The 21,765-nt window shown below is 31.9% G+C and overlaps 5 protein-coding genes and 1 long non-coding RNA gene across 10 annotated transcripts; 2 read left to right on the top strand and 4 right to left on the bottom strand.

Annotated features, from left to right (window-relative positions):
* Positions 1–826: 826 nt before the first annotated feature.
* JTBR (jumping translocation breakpoint protein JTBR) lies at positions 827–2,334 on the bottom strand. 3 transcript variants are annotated; one of them, XM_075728449.1, is made up of 3 exons: positions 1,624–2,334; positions 1,042–1,524; positions 827–974 (listed from the first exon to the last, which is right to left on the bottom strand). In XM_075728449.1, the coding sequence occupies exons 2-3, from the start codon at positions 1,237–1,239 to the stop codon at positions 963–965; spliced, it is 210 nt and encodes a 69-aa protein (XP_075584564.1). In that variant the 5' UTR covers positions 1,240–1,524; positions 1,624–2,334; the 3' UTR covers positions 827–962. The 3 variants fall into 3 exon arrangements, with proteins under 3 accessions (XP_075584564.1, XP_046908362.1, XP_046908277.1); XM_047052406.2 differs by lacking the exon at positions 827–974 and having other exon boundaries at positions 1,042–1,185; positions 1,270–1,524; positions 1,624–2,311; XM_047052321.2 differs by lacking the exon at positions 827–974 and having other exon boundaries at positions 1,042–1,185; positions 1,270–2,311.
* Positions 2,335–2,425: 91 nt separating this feature from the next.
* On the bottom strand, positions 2,426–5,185 carry LOC142598228 (uncharacterized). The gene is made up of 3 exons (XR_012832534.1): positions 4,237–5,185; positions 3,997–4,154; positions 2,426–3,935 (listed from the first exon to the last, which is right to left on the bottom strand). It is a non-coding gene; the product is annotated as an uncharacterized LOC142598228 (long non-coding RNA).
* On the top strand, positions 2,434–9,586 carry LOC124490241 (uncharacterized). 3 transcript variants are annotated; one of them, XM_047052716.2, is made up of 7 exons: positions 5,316–5,427; positions 5,492–6,207; positions 6,304–6,834; positions 6,905–7,076; positions 7,160–8,397; positions 8,466–8,602; positions 8,664–9,586. In XM_047052716.2, the coding sequence occupies exons 3-7, from the start codon at positions 6,830–6,832 to the stop codon at positions 8,690–8,692; spliced, it is 1,581 nt and encodes a 526-aa protein (XP_046908672.2). In that variant the 5' UTR covers positions 5,316–5,427; positions 5,492–6,207; positions 6,304–6,829; the 3' UTR covers positions 8,693–9,586. The 3 variants fall into 3 exon arrangements, with proteins under 3 accessions (XP_075592190.1, XP_046908672.2, XP_046908679.2); XM_047052723.2 differs by having other exon boundaries at positions 5,333–6,082; positions 6,142–6,207; XM_075736075.1 differs by lacking the exons at positions 5,316–5,427; positions 5,492–6,207; positions 6,304–6,834 and adding an exon at positions 2,434–3,571 and having other exon boundaries at positions 6,917–7,076.
* Positions 9,587–9,716: 130 nt separating this feature from the next.
* On the top strand, positions 9,717–12,636 carry LOC124499171 (26S proteasome non-ATPase regulatory subunit 2). The gene has a single exon (XM_047063047.2). It carries the CDS (start codon positions 9,793–9,795, stop codon positions 12,634–12,636), a length of 2,844 nt encoding a protein of 947 aa, XP_046919003.2. The 5' UTR covers positions 9,717–9,792.
* A 16-nt stretch (positions 12,637–12,652) lies between these two features.
* Positions 12,653–13,718, bottom strand: Arv1 (ACAT-related protein required for viability 1). Its single transcript, XM_075736078.1, has one exon. It carries the CDS (start codon positions 13,633–13,635, stop codon positions 12,676–12,678), a length of 960 nt encoding a protein of 319 aa, XP_075592193.1. The 5' UTR covers positions 13,636–13,718; the 3' UTR covers positions 12,653–12,675.
* LOC124499173 (ubiquinol-cytochrome-c reductase complex assembly factor 2) lies at positions 13,572–14,129 on the bottom strand. Its single transcript, XM_047063049.2, has 2 exons — positions 13,712–14,129; positions 13,572–13,652 (listed from the first exon to the last, which is right to left on the bottom strand). The coding sequence occupies exon 1, from the start codon at positions 14,089–14,091 to the stop codon at positions 13,714–13,716; it is 378 nt and encodes a 125-aa protein (XP_046919005.1). The 5' UTR covers positions 14,092–14,129; the 3' UTR covers positions 13,572–13,652; positions 13,712–13,713.
* Positions 14,130–21,765: the final 7,636 nt, after the last annotated feature.

Raw genomic sequence — 21,765 nt, 5'->3', positions numbered from 1 at the left:
CTTCCATGCTCCAATGACGGATTTTGGTGGACTTCTTATATTCATGGAATAAAAACAAAAAATGCTCCGATGTATAGAAAAAAAAATAAAATCGCATTTCAGCCAACATTTATGGACCGATTGGCACACCATCACCGAATTGTTCTCATGATGAATTTGAATGCTAGCGCAAGAGTCAATTAAAGATTCTGTACAGGGTTTCTATCCATGATTATTCGGTCGACTAAAATCTCATGACGTCAAGCCTGAGTGAACATCATCATCATCATCATCATCATTATTTTTTCATAGAAAGGAATGACTAACACATTAAACCATTGAAATTCTATGTGAGTTTACAATGCTACCAATGCATCCATATCTCAATGTGTAATGCCATTCCATATGGGCCCTTCCATTCTTTCGAAGAAGATGTACATAGAATCAATGTCATTAATCTCGATTTGTGGAAACCAAACTGTTTTTTTTTTATAATTCGTTTCGAATGTATGAATTCAACAAAAACAAACCACCAATGGTCCAAAATGATTGCACACAAACACCAGCCTTTTTTTTCTTTTTGGTATAATGAAGTCATCAAATTTTTTTTTCTCCATTGATAAAAATGAAATGCCAATTCCTAAAGGAATCTATCATTTATTCAATATCACCATTTTATATAGGGTTGCCCTCCTCTGCCTCTTGACAATCAATTCATTTTCTAGTGGCTCTAAAGAGAGAAATTATAACAGCAAAAATCAGATATCGAAAATCAAGAATCGAATATCGATGAGAACAAATGACTCTAATACAGCCGGTCATTTGGAAATTGATTACAAATGTATGATTTTTATGACTTTATTAAATTGATTATTTTAATTTAGAATTCAAGTTTTATTCAAAATACATTTGTTTTAAATTCAAATTCATAAAAAAAGAAGAAAAAATCAAAGATGTTCAATCATCCCAGGGTTTCCTTTTGTTTATGTTTTTGTCTATGATTTTTGGTAAAAAAAACCATAAAATTAACATTATTAATTAGTTAATAAATAAAATTCATACCTTGTAACATTTCTTTTTACATTGTTTATCACAATCATAATCGATTGTGAGTGTTCCATATTTTTTACATCGTCGTGTTTTCATACATTTATCCATACATGCCAATTCGAATGCTGAATCCACTTGATTGACCACAACAAATAGCTGTATCATGATGATGATGGTAAATAATTTCAATAGGAATCGAATTAGATACATGTTTGATGATTATTCCAGAAAACAAATTACCACAACAAAATTTTGTTAAATCAATGATCTTCTTAACATATTACATAGATATGAACTAGCCATAATTTCAATCTTGGCCACTCCATTCATTCAAGGTTTGCCGATGGACTCGTTCTTTGTCTTCATTCATTCATTTGTTTATGTTCTCAAAAAAAAAAATGGCCAACACACGTATGTAATTTTGATGCACATAGAAACCAGTCCTGTATGAAGTTGATTTTTCTCCTTTCTGCTGACCGCTAGATCTTATGATAGCTTAAACATGATAACAGATTTTTTTTTGGTTGAAAATTTTCAAGTCATTTTTATTATCTTTTATATATATTATATTGAAAATTTAATATTAATACACACATTTATTTTAAACACCGGATGAGATTTGTTTTTCGATACGGCTCAATATGGCTCGATTCATCATGCTTTGACGTTTTCGGATATAAAATGTAAACACAATGCTCATGAGTAACATGAATAATTCGAACATATAGAACATTGAAATTATTGTATCACAGGTTCGCCATATTTTTTGACCCGATTTTTGACAATAGATTTGTTCTTTATAACCGGTTGCTATGCAATAAGGCAAACGGTTTGTACGTTCAGACCAAGAACAAAGGGTACATCGTGTTTCAACCACAAATGGTTCATCACTCAAACACGATATTGTGTGGACATTTAATGATGGATGACTGAAATCTTTTGCTGGAGATTTTATCTGCTTTCTAGATTCATTTTGGTAATGATGATGTCCAATAAAATTTATATTCGAATCATTATATTTTGAATGCTGCTGATGATGTTGTTGGTTAAAATAAGGAGTTGGACGATCAACATTATCGGTGATTGTTTCCTCGAGTATCACAATAATAATACATAGAAGGATTAGGACGATAATCACGGCAACCATTCGTCGAGCATTTAGGTGCTCGATCATGTTTTAACGTTAAAAACGAAGAATTTTATCGAATTTTATAAGTAAAAAACAAAAAATTTGTTATTTTGGTTTGCATTACAATCAAAACAAATGTGGCCGAACATATGATTGTAAATACGAGTGTTAAATGTAAAAAAAAAATATTTGATACGTCAGTTTCAATCATTCGAGATGGTGGCGTCATCGTTTGCTTGATAATCGAATTATTTAGAATTTAAATTTCAACAATATAAATAAAACGATTATTTTAATTGAAAATTCTTCAGAAAATTATTCGTTGTGTTTTCAGTCGTTTATTATGTGTGCTAGTTTGAATAAAGAACTGGTGAGTTCATTACAATCGACACGATCTTTTTCGTCATCATCAAATACGAAAACGATAAAATCAATGTCCAAATCCGTATCTATTAACAATCGAAAATTAAACAGTAAAGATCAACAACAACAACAGCAGAATCAACAACCCGGTGAACCTCAACGTTTTCCAAAATTAAGACCTGAAAATGGCCTCATGGGTTCATCGGGTAAATATGATTGTTGTGCGTATATCATACATTGCCCGGTGCACAATCGAATTTTAATCAATCATCAAGATCATGTAGTATGGATGCCATTCACATCGTTGCTTCATAATCTAGGTTGGGAAGACAATGCTATTCTTGGCTTTATTATCATTGTTTCCGGTGGTGATCCGGACCGTGTGAATGCATTCAAAGAAAATCCACCATATGAAAATTTCATGTGTATGCAAGTGTTACGATTGCAGTTACCGCGAACGATGCGATTCATTACTCGGTTAATTTATCATTTTAGAATTAAATGCAATAATAATGAGGGCCAGGGACATTTTCATTTTCAATGTGGCCAGAATACCGATAATCTGGAATGGATATCGCTTCATGAAATCACAAAATACAACAATCTTTGGGGTCCAGAATTGTTGGAATTCGGAAACAATCTAAATACAATGAAAGAAACAAAAATATCTGAATATAGTCTAGAAGAGGTATTGCTCTATGTTCCACGCGATCCTCCACGTAATCTTGAAGAAGAGATGCTTAAGCCGATTCATATAACGGAAAAAGATGTAGAACGTTTGTATGAAGATTTTCTTGTACACTGCTATCCAAGTTTCTCAATGTCGATTGAATCATTCAAATGTTATATGAAAAAACATGAATTTGAAAAGGATGATGCACGTTTGGTTCGATTTTTTCGTGGATTCAACTATACGAAAACTAATTTTTTATCATTCCATGAATTACTTCTTGGTCTCGCTTGTATGGAACCAACCATACAACATGGAAAATTTCGTGTTAAATTCATTTATCGTTTTTTCAGTGATGAATCCGGACATATGACCAAGGAATGTTTACGAAAACTCTTGCTCGAAATTAATCCGGATCAAAATTCAATCGATTCACGGTTGAAAAATGCATTGAATAGTTTGAATACCAAAGAAATAAATAGCGCTGAATTGATCATTTCGGAAAGAGATTTTGTCTCAGCTATCGGTAATCTTCGATTCCGTGGTACATCGGTATTATGTCGTTATCAAAAAGGTATTTTCAGTCGAATATCAAGAGCATTGGTGGCCAAAGGTCTACGTCGTGCAGAGAAGGCATTGAGCAACGTATTAATCAAACGTCGATACCAAGGGACGTGTAAAACGTGTAAAGAAAAACGATACGATCTGGCCACTCATTCTGTAAAATTTGATGTACATGGAAATCTGAAAATAAAACGCATCATTAACAAATATCAAGAAGATTCAGCAATCAATCCCAACATACATCGTAAAGAATGTTTAACAGCTCAACAATATTCGATCGAAACGGTATTCAATCGAAATTCAGCCGCTAACATTATTATAAATTTGGTACGAGATTTTAGCAACAATAAAGGTACGGTTCGAAATCCAAATGGCCTGATGCAAGATCGAAAAGAAGACCTATGGAAATTGCTATTGTCAATTAATAATGAAATTGAACTGTTGCTAAAGAATGAACAAAAATGTCATAAAATCTATTCACCTTGTTTCATCATGGGTGACATACATGGCAATCTGGAAGATTTATTTTCTTTGGAAAAGGCCCTATGGAAACAGATACCGTGCATTGGAGCTAATTATCTTTTTCTTGGTGATTATGTTGATCGTGGTCAATGGGGTTTCGAATGTGCTATGTATTTGTTTGCATTCAAAATTCTATGCCCCAATAAAGTGACATTGTTGCGTGGCAATCATGAAGTTCGACTTATTCAGACGAATTATACATACAAACGTGAATGCCTTCATAAATATGGCGATTTTTATGGATTGAAAATCTGGGAACTAACCAATCGAATATTTGATAAATTCCCAGTTTGTGCATTGGTTGATGATTGTATTTTTTGTGCACACGGAGGTTTACCACGAAGCTTATCGGAAGTGGAACAATTGGTCAAAATCAAACAGGAATTAAAAGATCCGGAACGTGAATCACGAGCCGCTTGGGAAATTCTATGGTCTGATCCATGTCATATGCAACAATTTCTTGAGATTGCTGACCTTCTCAATCTTAATCCGGATAATTTAAATGGTTTCATCAAAAACACTAAAAGAGGTACAGCATTTCTGTTTAACGAAACTGGTGCATTAAATTTCTTACGGAAAAACGGTCTCACATATATAATACGTGCTCATGAAGTTCCACCTAATGGATATACATTTCATTTTGGTAATAAATGTGCCACCATATTTTCCTGTTCTCATTATTGTGGTAATGATAATGATTGTGCCTGTATATTGACTGATACACAAAAATTACGTGTTATTCAATTGGATACTGTCAATAATTCTTCTGCTACTGATTAATTATTAATTTATGATTTTTAAAAAAATGAAATAAATTCGAATCAAATCTAATTTAATCAATCCGATTCAACAAATCAAAAAATAACAATTGAATATAATGGTGTCACGTGCTCTATTTATGGTACCACAATCACCAACCCAAACACAAATATCACTCTATACTGCTATTACCTGCTCGAACCTTTGTGGTAGTAGCATATAGAATCAAATGAATTTTAATAATAGAATGGGATTTGGGCAATATGATTTCTAATGGCTCGCTTTACTGAATGAAAAATAAGAAATGGTCCATTGGTTCATGGTTTAACTTTGTTGTTGTACCGACTATCCAACCAGCTAAGTTGACTTGACCTCATCGCGCTTTGTTTGTGTATGTTGGTGTTGTACAGTTCAAACAATCAGAATTAATATGTCTTTGTGTGTGTGTATAATAGATCCATTCCGCGTTATATGCAGAATAATGAAACTGGAATTCCGGAACCATCTAACTTTGATCCCTCTCAACACTGTGTGTGTGTGCTAGTGATAGGATCGATTGTTTAGATTCTTTTCGAATCGATTTCGTGACCGCCACCACCTCGATTTCATTATATTTATTTGGCCAATTGAAGTTTTGCCTATACCGAGTGCTTTTTGTGTTTGTGATCTGCTATTACCATTTTGTCCGTCATTCACTCAGTATTTGACATCATTTGGCTGGTATATATTTGGGTAAAATGTATTATACATCGGGGACAGCGCCCAACGCGCGCGCCAGATATTCAACGAATTCATCATTCATTGTCGTCGCCTTTGCCACCACTACCACTATGAACTTTTCATTATTCTGCCTACTTCTACAATAATTTGTGGTTTGGAATAAAAATTGAATGAAATTCTCAACTGCTATCAACTTGTGCTCTTTTAAGTCCTCTGTTTTTTTTCGTGAAAATTCTGCTTCTTCACTCAATACTTAAAGATTCAGGAAGAATTGTTTTTATATTGAAAAAAAGTAGAAGTGCCATCAAAAAATTATATGTGCATTGGTAAACATTCATACTCAAATGACAATTCTTGTTCCAATTTTTTTTTACACTTTTCGAAGAAATTCTAGATCTTTATGTTGACATTCATTCATTGTTTTGTTCATTTTTCACTAGCAAAAAAAGAGGTATGTGTGACATTAAAATTCTTATTTGTTTCATCCTTATCTCTATAGAAAGATGAAAAGATGATAATGTCTATGTAACATTTTTTTCTTAAATAGTTCTTTGACAGTATTTTCCTCTGATTCTCATGCTTACTCGTCCTGTTATATACACACACACATAGCGTCTATATAAACTTTAAATTGAACTTTTTATAATCGAAATAAAATCCACAACCACTCGATTATCAGTCAAAAAAGATTTTAATTTTCGAGTGAGAAAGAGAAAGGAAAGAGTATTCACAAGCTTCAAAAAAAAAATCCTTTCATGCCTCATATATACTCACAAACGAATCGTGTGTGGCGTTTCTGATCTCTGCAAGTCATCATCAATATATATACATCGTCATCAACAGCAACAACCAGCAAAAATAATGATTGCCAATCAATGTAGAAATAAAACCTAACAGGTTGACACATAGGTTTAATAATCATCAATAAAAAAGAAATTCTTTGCGATAATTTAGGAATTAGAATTTTTTAGTTAAATTCCAGATTTATTTACAACAAAACAACATCAAACCATAATTACCCACAATTTATAAATTGTTAAATTGTCAATGAGCGGAAAAAATTTCAACCGAAAATGAGGTCAGTGAGAGGTTTATATTGATTGAAGTGATTATATAATCTCAATTTGATTTGTGTTTATTTTAATCAGCAATACGGAAACATCGATTACTTCAGCTCGTGCTTCGGTTATGATTTATGATGATACAAATAAAAAATGGTTACCAAGTGGCACATCCAGTGGCCTTTCTCGCGTTCATATTTATCATAATATACAGAATAATTCGTTCAGAGTCGTAGGAAGAAAAATTCAAGATCACGAGGTATGTTTCCATATTTCATACATGTATTGGTGTTTTTTTTATAAAAAAAAATAATTTTTTTTTCTACTTTGATCAACAATCAGGTTGTCATCAATTGTGCTATATTGAAAAATTTAAAATATAATCAAGCAACTCCCATATTTCATCAATGGCGTGAAAATCGTCAGGTTTATGGCCTAAATTTCAGCAGTAAAGATGAGGCCGATGCATTTGCTCATACGATGATGAAAGTGATTGATCTATTGAATCAAAATACCTATGGTACGACCAAATCACAACAACCCTTGTATGGTCATATTGGTCCACCCGAAGAATATGGTGAATTACGACCACAGCAGCAACCACCGCCGCAACAACAACCACCAATCACACAACCGCAACAACAAAACGGTTGGCATTCAAATCATATCAACAACAACAATAGTAATAACCAAACATTGGATCATCATGTAGTTGCAGCTACTACCATACATCATCAGACTATGATTCATTCTCAACATCCTATAATGACGGTCAGTGGTGTTGATGCTCATAATCATCATGCTGCACCAATCATGACACAACATCAATCGATGACTAATATCTCGCAACAACCACCGCAGCCCACCTATATGAGCAGTGGTCATCTGATTCATCGAAATTCAATTCCTACCACGGGAACAATTGCTCAAGTAGTCCAGCAACAACATCAATCGATGTCTCAAATGCCCCCACAATCGATACCACCACCACCACCTCCTCCACCATCATCCACTATGACATCGTCATCAAATTTACAACCTGCCGCTAATAATGTTATAGTAATGAATGGTGGCAACATTATCAATGGCCAAAATGGAACAACAACGGTTGTGGCACCACCACCGCCACCACCACCACCTCCTCCACCTTCTATGGGCGGGGGCAGTGTTTCAAACACCAATGGATCTCGATTACCACCAACAAACGCTGCTGGAACTCAAGTGATGAATTCGATTGCCACCGGTTCAATGAATCTTGCGGCAGCCATCGCCAATGCTAAATTAAAACGAACAACATCTATTAAAGAAGACGGTAGCAGTAGCGGTGGTGACAATTCATCTACTTCGTCATCATCATCATCGAGTGTTGTAGCCGCTCGTAATGCTGCACCTGGTAATTTAATGGATGAAATGGCCAAAACATTAGCTAGGAGGAGAGCTCAAGCTGAAAGTAATAGCCAACCACAGAATCCTCAGGATGGCAGCAACAATGATCGTTTCAATAACAAAGATGGAAATAAAACATCCATGGTCAATGGTTGCAGTCCATCGAAAGATGATTCAAAAGATTATCACAATAGGTATGATGATGACATCAATAACCATGTTAGATTATCCATTATTTTTGATTATGTAATTTTTCTTATAGACGAACCGGCATATCCAACAATGATGATCAAACAAAAATTAATGGCATCAGTGATAACGATATGGATCGTTTACGCATGGAAATTATGAATGATATACGTAAAGAATTGCAAAAGATTAAATTGGACATTATTGATGGTGTGTGTGATGTTGTTTTTGTCATTTAATTTTTTAATTTTTTTTTATTTTTCGCAATTAGCATTGAAAATTGAGCTCAACCGGCGATGATTTTTTATAATGAAAGTTTCTTTGAATAATTTCATAAATGTCAAAACTTATTCGATTTGCATACACAGTCACATTCTTCTTGATTCATTGAATTTTTTTTCATTCCTCATCTGGCCAATTTATTTATTTAAAATGAAGATGAATTTCAATAATCGATAAAGAACTGAAAATCTTATACAAATAAAAAGGACAAAATGTCAAGTGCCACCATATACATCAACACACAAACACACACACTAATTAATTATTCGATAAAAAAAACTACCACATCACCACCACCCATTTACTATCAAAAATTCCGAATATTTTTCAGTCATTATTTTTCATCTCATCTCTGAAATAATAATAATATGTACATGCGTCACTACAAATAATGTAACAATGCTACAATAGATTCAAAAACAAAAAAAATGGCACTAAAATGACCATATGAATCGCCGACCATACATTAATTTTTTTTTCTCTGTTATTTATTATTTTCAATCATTTCGTTTTTTCTACATTTTGTAATATTTAATTTTTTCCTTTGTTCATCTCATATTTTTATTTTTATTCGTGATATTCGCTCATGATTGATGATTGCAAACAAATCATAATGATGTCGACCGATTCTCGATAATACAAACAAACAGAAGATAAAATGGACAAGCAAATTTTTTTTTGATTTGTCATTCTGATTAGGTTTTTTTTAATTGTAATTTTTTCAATTTTGTAAAATTTAATTTTTTTCAGTTTTTTTTTTGTTGTGTTGTACATATTATACGTAGGTTGCGTCCAAAATGGTTTTTGTGTCCCAATCCATTGTTTATTATAAGGCACAATATTTTTTTTTCCAAATTCCACAAAAATTATTTGTCTTTACCATTAAAACAACAAACAAGTATTATTATTCAGGCAAATTTTAATCAAATTTTGGAATGCAACAAAAAAAAAGTTTCTTGATTGTGAATTGAATATGTGAATGATTTTTACCAAACATAAATTTCATTTAATCAATTTATTAAAAAATTAATTGGCATAAAAAATTAAATCGTATATAAAATGTTCGCTGTAATGCATAAGTTTCAACGTTTTTTTTAATATCTACGAATTAATTAATAATGAGTACAGTCACAACCAACAATAATGACAACAAAAATACGACAAATTTTATGGTTGGCAAAAAACCCAATGAATCATCATTTCAGGATTTAAAATTAGAAATAACTGTATTGATTAAATTATTGTCAGCAAGTGGTAATGATGATAATGAAAATGATGATTTGGAAACACTGGCCAAAATTAGCCGACATATCGATACGGCCACAGGATTTGCCAGCATTCCGGACATATTAAAAGTATTGATGTTATTCGAAAATGAATTAAAACGAATCTATGAAAATAAACGCAATGATTGTGTAAAGAAGATTTTGGCCGATATTATATCGTATACATGTTCGGGACATTCTAGCGAAATCAAAGGTCAAATTGTTAAATACTATATGCTTGGCTCGAAAAATTTGATTTCTCAATATGGAATGTCATACGTACGAAATCTAGTCAAAGATGTGGTTGAAATATGGAAAAATTCACCCAAAGATAATAAACAAACATTATTGAAATTGATACACGAGTGTTCCATCTATTTCATAAGGCAAAATTCCGAAATTGAAGCCTGTGATCTATTGATAGAAGTCGAACAGTTACCAATGTTGGAAACAATTATTCATGACGAAGATCTATGTGAAAAAGTTTGTCAATATCTTATAGTTAGTAGTTTATACGTTGATGAAACCGAGAGTCAAAACATTCTGTATACATCATTATCGCTGTATTTGGATCATAAATTATACACAGAAGCTTTGTTTGTCGCCATACAGATGCAGAGCAAAGAGATTATTGTAAGGATTTTTCTATTATGTCCAGATTTACTTATACGTCGACAAATGGCTTTGATTTTGGCGAGGCATAATATTTCATTCATCGACGATGATGAATTTTCTAGTCGATTGCGAAACTCAATCGCTGATGACGATCAACCGTTGTTGGATGCATTGTCCAATCATCGATTAAGTCAAGAGTTTTTGCTTGTTGCAAAGCAATTGGACCTACTACAACCGAAAGCTCCTCATGATATTGTCCACAAGGATTTGAACAGGCGAAATCGGAAAAAACAACCAATGCTTCCCACATATAACCAACAATCAGTTCTTGGAACTTCATTCATGAATTGTTTTATTAATGCTGCATTTGGTACTGATAAGTTAGTTTTAACTGGAACTGATTGGATTGGTCGCCATAAAGATTTGTGTAGAATGACAGCAACAGCTACGATGGGTCTTTTATGCCTATGGGATATGCAAAATGGCCTATTAAAAATTGATCGATTTTTACGATTCAGAGATGAAAATATTAAAGCGGGTGCATTGATGGCATTCGGTTTGATCAATACAACAATCAAATCGGACTACGAACCAGCATATCTATTGCTTAAGAATTATATAATGAATCGTTCACAATCGATTCGTATCGGTTCGATTGCAGGATTGGCTATGGCATATTTAGGTACTAATCATGGTGAAGTGATCAAATCAATTTTAGATCCAATGATGGCCAACAACTCATCATCTGACCGTAATCAACAATGGCAACATCCTTTGGAATTGAATGCAATAGCTTGTGGCCTAATTGCACATTCCACTGGTAATATGTTGATTATTAATCGTTTGATCGAAATAATGGATAAAAATATCGACAAAATGAAACTCGCCGATTCGAGTACACGCGATTTAATTCACGCGATTGGCCTGGTGGCCATGTTCCGTCGAAAGGATCTGCCCACGTTAATTGATTTAATTAACCAACGATTTAATACACCACAAAGAGAAGCGTCGACAACATCGATATCAACAACAACATCGACAAGATCAAGCCTGGGAAAATATTTATCACTTTGTGTTCAGATTTGTGCCTACATTGGCTCTTCAAATATTTTAAAAATTCAACATTTACTTCGTAATTGTAGTCCTATTATAACTGATGAATTGACGAAAAAAAAGGACGAATCAAATGATGAAAAATGTAAAAAAGAAAATGAAAAAAATGACAATAACCGAAAAAATGATGCAGCCACTATTACCGACAATGAACTAATTCAAATGTTATCCATCATCGGTATTGGCCTAGTTTCCATTAGCGATCAGTTGAATTCGGAAATGGTCTTTCAAACGTTTATACGATTTCTGAAACTTGGAAGTGTTCGTATCAAATCATCAGTCCTCATAGCCATTGCATTAACAAATCTATCCGATCCGAAGATGAATGTTATCGAACTACTTCATAAGTATTGTCATTTCACCGATGAAAATGTTGCTATCAACGCTATCTTAGCATTGGGATTTGTATGTGCTGGAACTAATCATTCGCGAGTGTCTCGAATGTTAACCGAACTTGATGCGTTCAATCGTGACAAAGTAAATCGTTTATTCGCCATAAAAGTGGCCCAAGGTTTGCTCTATATGGGCAAAGGAGTTCTCACTTTATCACCACAAATGGAAACACCACAATTATTACGACAAAGTTCATTGGCATCCATTATGTCGTTTATGTTTCGATTGTTTGTCGATCCTGTTAACGATCTGATCCAACGACATCATTACTATCTTCTATTCATAGCCGGTTCTATTCGTCCAAAATTTCTCGTCACACTAGACACAAAAATGAATTCGATTGCTATACCGGTTCGTGTTGGCCAATCAATGGATACCATTGGTGTAGCCGGATGGAAACCACGCGCTATAACCGCATTCGGAACATTTACAACGCCTGTTTTGCTGAATCGAAACGAGAGGGCAGAGCTTGCAACTGATTTATTTAGACCATTAAGTAGCCATTTGGAAGGATTCGTATTGGTCGAGAAAAAAAAGACCAACGATGATCACAATAATGATGAAAATAAACATTAAATCTAACTAGTAGATGAAATATATAATTTTTTTTTATTTTTAAACGAGAAAATTTTGTAATTTATTAATAAAATTTGATGGCAATAGCCCGTGTAGATTGGCAACTAGAAACATGTGAATCAGATGGGTAAACAGTACTAATAATAATGAATAGAATCGATTCAACATCGAATGTGATTTAACATTTGAACATTGAACCAAAGAACATGAATAAAAAATTTTGATGAATAATTCGAGAATCGGTTTTAAATCTCCGCCATATAGTGTGCATGGTATAAAAAATAATTTTCCATATGAACAAATGATCAACGACATAAACATTTCTTTGAATGATGATATCCAGTTCTTGTTGATTGGATAATGAGAACTGTTCTTTTTGTTCATGAAAAAGGTAAGGGCTATTTTGAAGAAACAATAGAATAATAGATTGAACAATGAAGATTCGAGAATGACGCATAAGAAATTATAATAGAAGCTCACTTCGAACTGAAAATATGATGATAAATGTGATGATGATGAATCTGACAATGATGGCGATACTGTGGTTTTCTTTTCCGATGTGAATGTGACACCGTTTGATGTAGACCAACGTTGAAATGCTTCACAAAAGTAGAAAATTAACGCCATTTTCAATGAACTTTTATTGCCTGCCATTCGGCAATTATGTAGGATATGACGATAGAATGTAATCTTCTGTAGGATGGCATCCAAACATAGAATGTTATAATCCAATTGAACATATTCATCCACCAATTTTTGACAACGTTGACATTTGGTCAATCGTGGTGTTAATTTACTTTGCTTTTTATGATTATGAACATCATTATTATCATTGATAATGGCTGAAGTTGTTGATGATGTTGTAGCCAGCCATAATGCTGATGATGGCGATCGGCTATGATATTTGACTTGATCGCCATAAACTTTATAGACATCTTTGTTGTCCGGATAGCCACAATGGATACAAACGTATGGACCTTCTTTTAACAATTCAAACATGATGAAACAAAAATAAACTAGATTCTATTATTAAACTAATGTAATAAGCTAAAATAATAAGGATATTAATCTGCACATTTATTTCTTGAACATGGAAAAGAATCGATATTTCAATGTATTAACTATTCCAGAATCATAGAATTCATTCATAGATTGGATTGTTTCAGTAGATGTTACACGAGCTAATTGTTCGGCTGTCATGCCAGAAACTGTTGAGCATTCTTTATATCGATGTGAATCACGGTTAACATTTTTCGTCAAACGTTCCAATGCATTAAGTTCATCACGTAACGTTGGAATCGATGTTGAATCAATCGGACTAAGTTCACCTTTAGGAAAATGTTTACCGATTCGAGCACGAATATGAACACCAAGATCACGAGATAACTTATTTGGATCCAATGGCCAATGTTGAATGATCTCTAAATATCGTCGATATAATGTATGTGTAGACATTTTGCATTTAGGAACAGATTTTGGAAAACAATAAACTTGCTCACCTGCGAATCGACATGTGATACTATTTAGTATTGGTTTATACATTGCCAGTATATTTCGAATTTATGTTTCATACGTTGTTCACAGACATTCCTTCATTATTTATCACCGCGGTTTTAATCTGAATAAAATTCTATTCAATCAAAAATGTCTGTATAATTGATTATAAATATTTTTCTGATGTGAATCGGCTACAACCAAGTATGGATATTTTAGAATTGCCCATCACTCGATTTCGATATTCCTTGTTTGGTATATAATTATCTTTGCTTCTCTCATTTCGAAAAAATTGTATTGATGGATTTTCGTCTCAACCATGGCATCGTTTGTCAAACACATACAATAGCAGCAATCATTTTTTTGATCTTCATTTGAAGATGAAACCACGACCAAAAACACTACATACGGACAAGACATTATGCTCTTATTCTCATTCACGCGCGCTCATCATGAGATGATCGCGTTGGACATCTAAGAGAGAGTAGTTTGCCATACTCTCATTCAAACAATAACCATCATCGAGCTTGGTGGTCGATCATTTTTGATCTTAGCTATCGTTTGTTTGAATTCGTAACACTTGATTTGTGCGTGTTTTTCTGTGATTCATGGAAAGTGTAACAAAATCGAATTACCTTTCCATCAGCAATCATCCGGTCATAATCTTTAAAAACTCAAAGTATTGTTGTTCATAAGAAGATGAATGATTGCCAATTCACTTCCTCAGACTCACCTATATTTGACAAACAAGTTTAAAAGTTAAAAAGCATATTGTATATGACTCGGTGTTTGTGGCGTGTCTCTATATTATTCGACAATAATCATCGATGTCTAAATGATCATTGAATACATTTTTTTTCTTTTTATTCTCTTGTTCTCTGCTTCATCTTCGTGTGTGATCACATTTCATTCGTTCTTTAATTCATTCTTCAGTTTGGTCAGGCGGACAAATCTGATGATTGTTGGTTATGGACATATATCGAAAGTAGAAAAACATCGACCACCATGGGCGAATGAATGAATGAAAAAATACCTGCAATCATCATCAAGACGATCCACTCGTACATTTTGATGATGATCAATTTGAAGTAAGCCATCTTTTCTTCTTTACTATTCAAATGACTTTTTTGTTGTGAAAATTCTTCATTTTAAAAAGTCTCAAATTTACTGAACGTTGCGCTCGATTGATTCGCCGTATATAATGATTTTTTGCAGAAATTCCTAAGGAATTTTATGATGATTGTGTTGTCACAGTTGTCTGTGTTTTAATTGAATGAATCGATTTGATGATTTTCGTGTTGTGGGTAAATTGGCGCCAAATCATTAATTCAATTATCATCAGCTCTAGGCGAGAATTTTTTTATTGAGGCTCACTCAAATACACATTTTCTCCTTGTGATCAAAGGAAAGTCTATCTGGAATAATTAGCTTGATTTTTGGCAGTTTATTTCATATAGAAAAATTTGTTATTATCTATAAATATGTGGGAATTGGAATTTTTTTTTCCTTACAAAAAAAAATTCGAACATTGTTTAATAGGTGAACAAATTGGCGCTCGAGCTATTTCTTTTCAAGGCCTTTTTCCATTTTATCTTGACCATTTGCTTCTGTAATACTCCTTTCTATCGATAATAATTATACTCTTGTAAATGGCCGAACCCAACACAGATGAATGTCCTGATACTTCCAGGTTTATTATTCTTATTTTTTCTATTGTGGCAAAATTTTGATTGATGATTCTATTGCTGAACATTCTTTCAATTTTTTTTTATTATCATCTTGAAATTCAATAATGGTGTTATTATCGAATGGACTAAAATATCAGATTATTGCATGTGGATAATTAATTCGTTAATTCAATTCGATCGTTCGGTTATTGGCATCGTCGAATTAACTAACGGACGAGGGTAATAAAGCTCTTGAATAAACTATTAGAAATTATGCGTTTGTGAGGCCAGATTTTACTAAACATCTGTCTTAAAATGATTTCCGTTGTGACATAGATGATGATGAGAAAAAAGGACAGATGTAATTCAAAAATTTCAATTTAGTAGTAGGAACTTTTTTGGCTGTTTCACAATGTTATGTATAGTGAATGACAATTAATCAATTAATTTTAGTTTCAATTTCTGAACATTTTGTTCATTTTGGTTATTCACGCTCACAACAGGTAGTTGATATTAGGGAAAAAAATTCGTTTACACATAATATCGTGTGTAAGTAGTTTGTTTCATCTTGATTATCATTATTATCAACCATAACTATTATCATCATCATCATCATCATCAAGTCATTAGATTTTCATCTGTTTTTTTTCATCATTATCTGTTGACATGATCATGACCATGGCCATCATGTGAATAAATTTAAAATAAAATGAATCTTTTTTTGTTGTTGCCATTCATTCATCATGAAATCTTGTCATTCCGTTTTTAAATTATTACCGATGACTATATGAAAACAATGATGATGATGATGATGATGATAGTTGTATAGCAGTAGACAAAAAATAATCGACCGACTAAATATTTTGCATATCAAAATGACAACAATGTTAACCTTTTTTTGTGTTTATGGCCCGTCATTCATATTCTTTTGTTAGAATTCTATTATTATGTATGCATTCGATTAGTTTTGAATCAACCCTAAGACAGCCATTCATTCATTACATTCATCATATAGGGTTATCCATAATAATTACGATCTGAAGTCAACATGAAAAAAAAAATTTATTGTCATTTTTTAGTTGTACATTCAATCAAGCTGTGCAATCAATATCATTTTTAGGGCTATTCGTTATCCGCGGTTTTTTTTTATTGATGATGAACAAATCTGTCGACAAGTTGTTGATCATAATTATCATAAATATCCGGTTTTAAAGATTGTAAACAGATGAATAGGTAAAGAGAGAGAGTTGATGATGATGCAATACTAGTTTTCAAAGTGGTGATTTATTAATTCTTCAATGGGCAATATTTCACCTGCCTATGTGGTTGATTGATAAGTGTTTATGTGTGTGTGATGAAATCATTTTATTCATTTATTCGAATCTTATTTTGCTCTCATTAAAAAAAAATTTCATATTTATTCCAATTCCGATTTTATTTCTCATTTTTATCCTATTTGTCAGTAGTGATTTATGTTTGTCGATTATTTTTCTCTTAACAATATAGTTGGGTTTATAGTCTTAGTATCTAATGAGTATGGATCATTTCATTTCATTTTTTTTAGAATGATAATTTGTTTGCCATCCCTTTGGAGATACACTCCTTTTTGGTATTTTTTTTCTTTTGCCGATCAATTATCTTTTTCACTGTTTTTTTCATGTTCTACTTCAGTCCAATACTTGCTTCGTTTATTGAAAATAGTTGTTTTTTTTAGCAGACTGATTGTGATGCATCACATCGCATCAACATCTAGTAAAACAATCATATCTCACCACCACCCAACGATGAAAAGTGGCTGACATTCACACTATGACACCAATTAAATGTCTGGAATTTAATCATATATATAGTAAAGAGAATCTTGTTTGTAAATTATTGAAATGCTGTCGAGTAGAATATTTTTTTTTCTATTTGAGTTTTCTGATTTGGTTTGGGTCTTACGAGTTAATAGGATACAATCCATTTCTGATGGTGGCAGTTCAGTTTATTCATCATAACGATCAATCTTTTTATTTTATTTGCCCGAATTTTTTCTGGCATTTTCGCCCAATTTAAACCAATCTTGTATGTTTTTGTTGTTTATCCTATTATTGCATTGCTTTTCCACATAATGTTTCGTATCTATCGTGCTCTACTTGGAATTACTGAAAGAACATGAACCATTAAAAAAAAGACTAATTATCGACAGACATTTTTCATTGCCCTGAGGCTTAGGCAAAAAAAATACTATAAAGTCCAAAAATTTCGGCCATTGTTTGAATTTGATTGGAAAAATCTTGGTGGTTAAATTAATTTAGCTGTCATAGAATCATTGATTTTATGTAAATCAAAGATTTATTTGTTTTCATTGTATTTAGATGTGATTATATAACACATTTGAAAATTTGTCCTTTCGCTTAATTTTTTTTATCTAGACATACACAGAACTTGTAAATAGCCAGGTTTTTTTTTGACGAAAATGTGTATATGAATGAAATTTTTTTTTCTTTCTAGGTGTGTCTAACGATTTTGTCGTCCAATATCTATTGTAGCATACATCTTTCCGGCCTGAAAAAACCAATTTATTCGCTCTTAATGATGTTTATCTGACACCAAAACAAAAAACACCAGAAAATGCCTATTTTAGTCGAAATGTGTGAATTTTTTTCTTAACTTTCTTGATTGAAGCAATAATAAAGAGTGAAAAAAAAATGTTTTTTTTTCCTATCGACAACAACTTTTATTTCCATTTTTTGTAATTTTTTTTTATAACCATCCCATTTGGTAAATATTTGACCACATTCACAATGAAATAATGATGATCACGTGCCATTCTTATGTATTTGCCATGATTCGCTAAGGAATTTATTTCCTCGTGACTATTCGATTATCTCGTACATGGACAAAACAACAAACTTGTATGGATCCGGTATACATTATGGATAGATTTATCAAAATTTAGCCACAGCGAGAAAAAGACAGCATTTTATATCTTAAATTATTACAAAATAATTTTCTTAGCAAAAGAAAAGAAGAAAAATTCAAAAATGTGTTTTCACCGGCGGTGGTCTTTTAGATGATAGTTTGTTGTGAGTAGAATTTTCATTCATTCTAAATTAGTTTGTTCATTTCTAATATTTCACTAAATATAGTGATTTAACTTTGAAAATTCTTTCAAACGGCCTCTTCATCATAAGTTTCATAAATGATGATCAGGTGGCCATCTAAACAAATCGTATCGTCTATTTTTAAAAAACAAAATAATTTTACAGCCACGATCATGATGAGATTTTTTTCATAAAAAAATAACATTTAAATCGATACGGTTGTCATATTTTTTTTATAGTTTGTTCAGCTAATTTCATCATCATCATCATCATTTCAGATTTTTTTTTAAAACATTGAAACAAATTTTACTCAATTCATTGACTATTTTCTTGTCATTTTGATTGATTGATTGACATCAAGATATTGGCCATTGTTTGTTGCTAGTTTTTTTTGATAATGTAGCAGCAGCATCGACAATATATTGTATAACACATTCGGTCATTTGTAGTGTACATGAAAAAAAAACAAAAGAATAATAATGATAAAAACAAAGAAAAAAATAATTAAACCAAATATCTGTTTTTGGGCCAAATATATAGACAATTTATGAATCACTATGATGATGATGATGATGATGATAATAGGCTAACTTAGGTTGTCCATTTGAGAGAGAGAGAGAGAAACAAAAACTGGAACAGATCATCTCATTTGTTTTTTTATCATTCACCAATACATATACAACCAAGTAATAATGATAATAATGTACATTGAACCCGATGATAATGAAACAGAATTAAATTTGAATAACTTTGGTATTTTGTTTTTGTTTTTTTTTTTGTTTTACTTAGGTGCCAATCTTTACGGTATATATAGATTTAGGATAAATGATAAAAAATTTAGAACGGAAATTTCATTTATTACATACAATAACCGAATGAATGAATGAAGGAAAAAAATGGAAGGCGCGGTTATCTTTACCGATAAAATCTATACTGGTTTTTTGGATAATTTTATCCTATTCATTTTGATTATTATCATTTTGATCGATTCATTCATATTTATCATTATTGTTTCTTTGTGTCATCGTTGTTTTTTTTTTTTTTTGGTTTTATTTGTTTTTTTTTAAATATCCGCATTTTTTTCCAATTCGCAATATAATGAATATTGAATGAAACCTACGTTATTATTACCATTTCAACATATTGTTCACACCAAATATGTTGAAATACATATTTTATTGGAACAATAATTTTAATGATAGTCATCATCATGATATAATATGGCTTTTTTTGTTGAATTTTTAAATTTTTTAAATTTCAAATTTTTTTTTTACAAAAAAAAATATAATTGATATCACGATTTGGAAAAAATTTCTCTTATCATCTGAAATGTTGTAATTTTTTTTTTATTATTTTGTTTATGTTTTTTCTATTGGTCATTATCAACATAAAATAAGTTCCCATTATTACCATTTTTTTCCACCGTTTGGATCACTTGCATATATACATACTTATATTTGATTATGGATAATTATGATGATGATGGTGATGATGATAAACAACTTGTGGTGTGTGAGAGAGATGATGATGAGAAGAATATTCAGCTCACACACAATCACAAGACCCTTTTTCCTGTTGTTTAAAGATTCATCGAAGCGCGCGATGACCATCATAATACTTGGTAATATGTTGAGAATCACATCATCATCATCATCATCAACATCGGTCATGGTTGCCTTGTTTTTACATATGATGATGACGATGATCAATTTCGCTGTAGACGAATACCATATGTCTTGATGATGATCAACAGGTAATAGAACAATGAATGGATAAGAAATCCTCATTGAACTTTGTGTTTAATTGCTAAAGTGTTTTTAGTATGTGTGTATAATTAACGAAAGTCACATGAATGCTATGCAAATGGTTCTTGATGATAATCAACCAAGTGTATTTACGGAATGGAATTTGAATTCCATGTCTATTCTTACATTTTTACCTTCATATACAATCTCAATGTGTGTGTGTGAATTATTGCTTGTGATTTGATTGCAATTAAATTGTAAAATTTTTTTTTTTGATCTCATTTACATCCATAATCCATCGAAATCACTTGTAGAATAAGATAGTTGAATATATGAAATAATTTTTCAAAAACATTTCTCACATAAAATCTGGATATTATATAACTAGATGCAAACAACAACAGCAACAGGTTAATTAAATTATTTTCTATTTCTTTCTTATGTGTAATAGTTAGCTACATGCTTGTTTTTCTTTTTGATCAATCATTTTCTATTAAAGAAGATGGTTAGCGATTTGGCTGAAATAAAATCACCGACACTAATTTATCTGCTTTTTCGAAATTTATAAAATATTGTTTCCTGAAATTCTGGTTTTTCTCTACACCTTCGCAAATAATAGCCTCTTTGTTGTTGTTTATTTCATTTTTTTTAGCCATAAATATTTGGTTGAAAAAATAATGATGATTATCGCCAACCAGTGAAAAAATATATATTTGGTTAGTCAATCTTGCAAACAATTTAGAATCGATTGCGTTGTCTACAAGAGAGCGGCATTGTTCATTTTTTTGTAAGTGATCAAACTAGCCGATTGAGTTTTGATCCTGTTATAGACGTTGTTTAATTTCATTAAAACAGATTGATAACGACCATCAATGATTGGTGATGATCATTAGTCTTACCGTATGTGCCTTACCTGATGAGTCGTCTTAATTTTTCGTTCATCAATATTCGAAATTCGTGACTGTAAAAAAAATTGAAATAATGTACGATGCAAAATGATAATAATGATGAGAAAAAGGTTGTTTTGTTGTTGTTGTTGTTGTTTTAGACTTTTTTGTTATGTTCATCATCGATACTGTATTATACATCTATTAATTCATATGTTCAAATTCGATTCGTGGTCGATCAACAAACCCT

The sequence above is a fragment of the Dermatophagoides farinae genome, chromosome 2 (assembly GCF_024713945.1).
Source record: "Dermatophagoides farinae isolate YC_2012a chromosome 2, ASM2471394v1, whole genome shotgun sequence".
Classification (NCBI taxonomy): domain Eukaryota; kingdom Metazoa; phylum Arthropoda; class Arachnida; order Sarcoptiformes; family Pyroglyphidae; genus Dermatophagoides; species Dermatophagoides farinae.
The sequence above is the reverse complement of the archived record's forward strand: the minus strand, read 5'-3'. Positions and strand labels throughout refer to the sequence as shown.

What these genes read in the sequence shown, in the direction of transcription:
- LOC124499173 (XM_047063049.2), bottom strand. Translation starts at nt 14,091, where the DNA reads ATGTCTACACATACATTATATCGACGATATTTAGAGATCATTCAACAT.
- Arv1 (XM_075736078.1), bottom strand. Translation starts at nt 13,635, where the DNA reads ATGTTTGAATTGTTAAAAGAAGGTCCATACGTTTGTATCCATTGTGGC.
- LOC124499171 (XM_047063047.2), top strand. Translation starts at nt 9,793, where the DNA reads ATGAGTACAGTCACAACCAACAATAATGACAACAAAAATACGACAAAT.
- JTBR (XM_047052321.2), bottom strand. Translation starts at nt 2,203, where the DNA reads ATGATCGAGCACCTAAATGCTCGACGAATGGTTGCCGTGATTATCGTC.
- LOC124490241 (XM_075736075.1), top strand. Translation starts at nt 2,502, where the DNA reads ATGTGTGCTAGTTTGAATAAAGAACTGGTGAGTTCATTACAATCGACA. An exon ending in TCCGGACATATGACCAAGGA is followed by an intron (nt 3,572 to 6,916) that starts ATGTTTACGAAA and finishes CAATACGGAAAC; the next exon opens with ATCGATTACTTCAGCTCGTG. An exon ending in GAAAAATTCAAGATCACGAG is followed by an intron (nt 7,077 to 7,159) that starts GTATGTTTCCAT and finishes ATCAACAATCAG; the next exon opens with GTTGTCATCAATTGTGCTAT.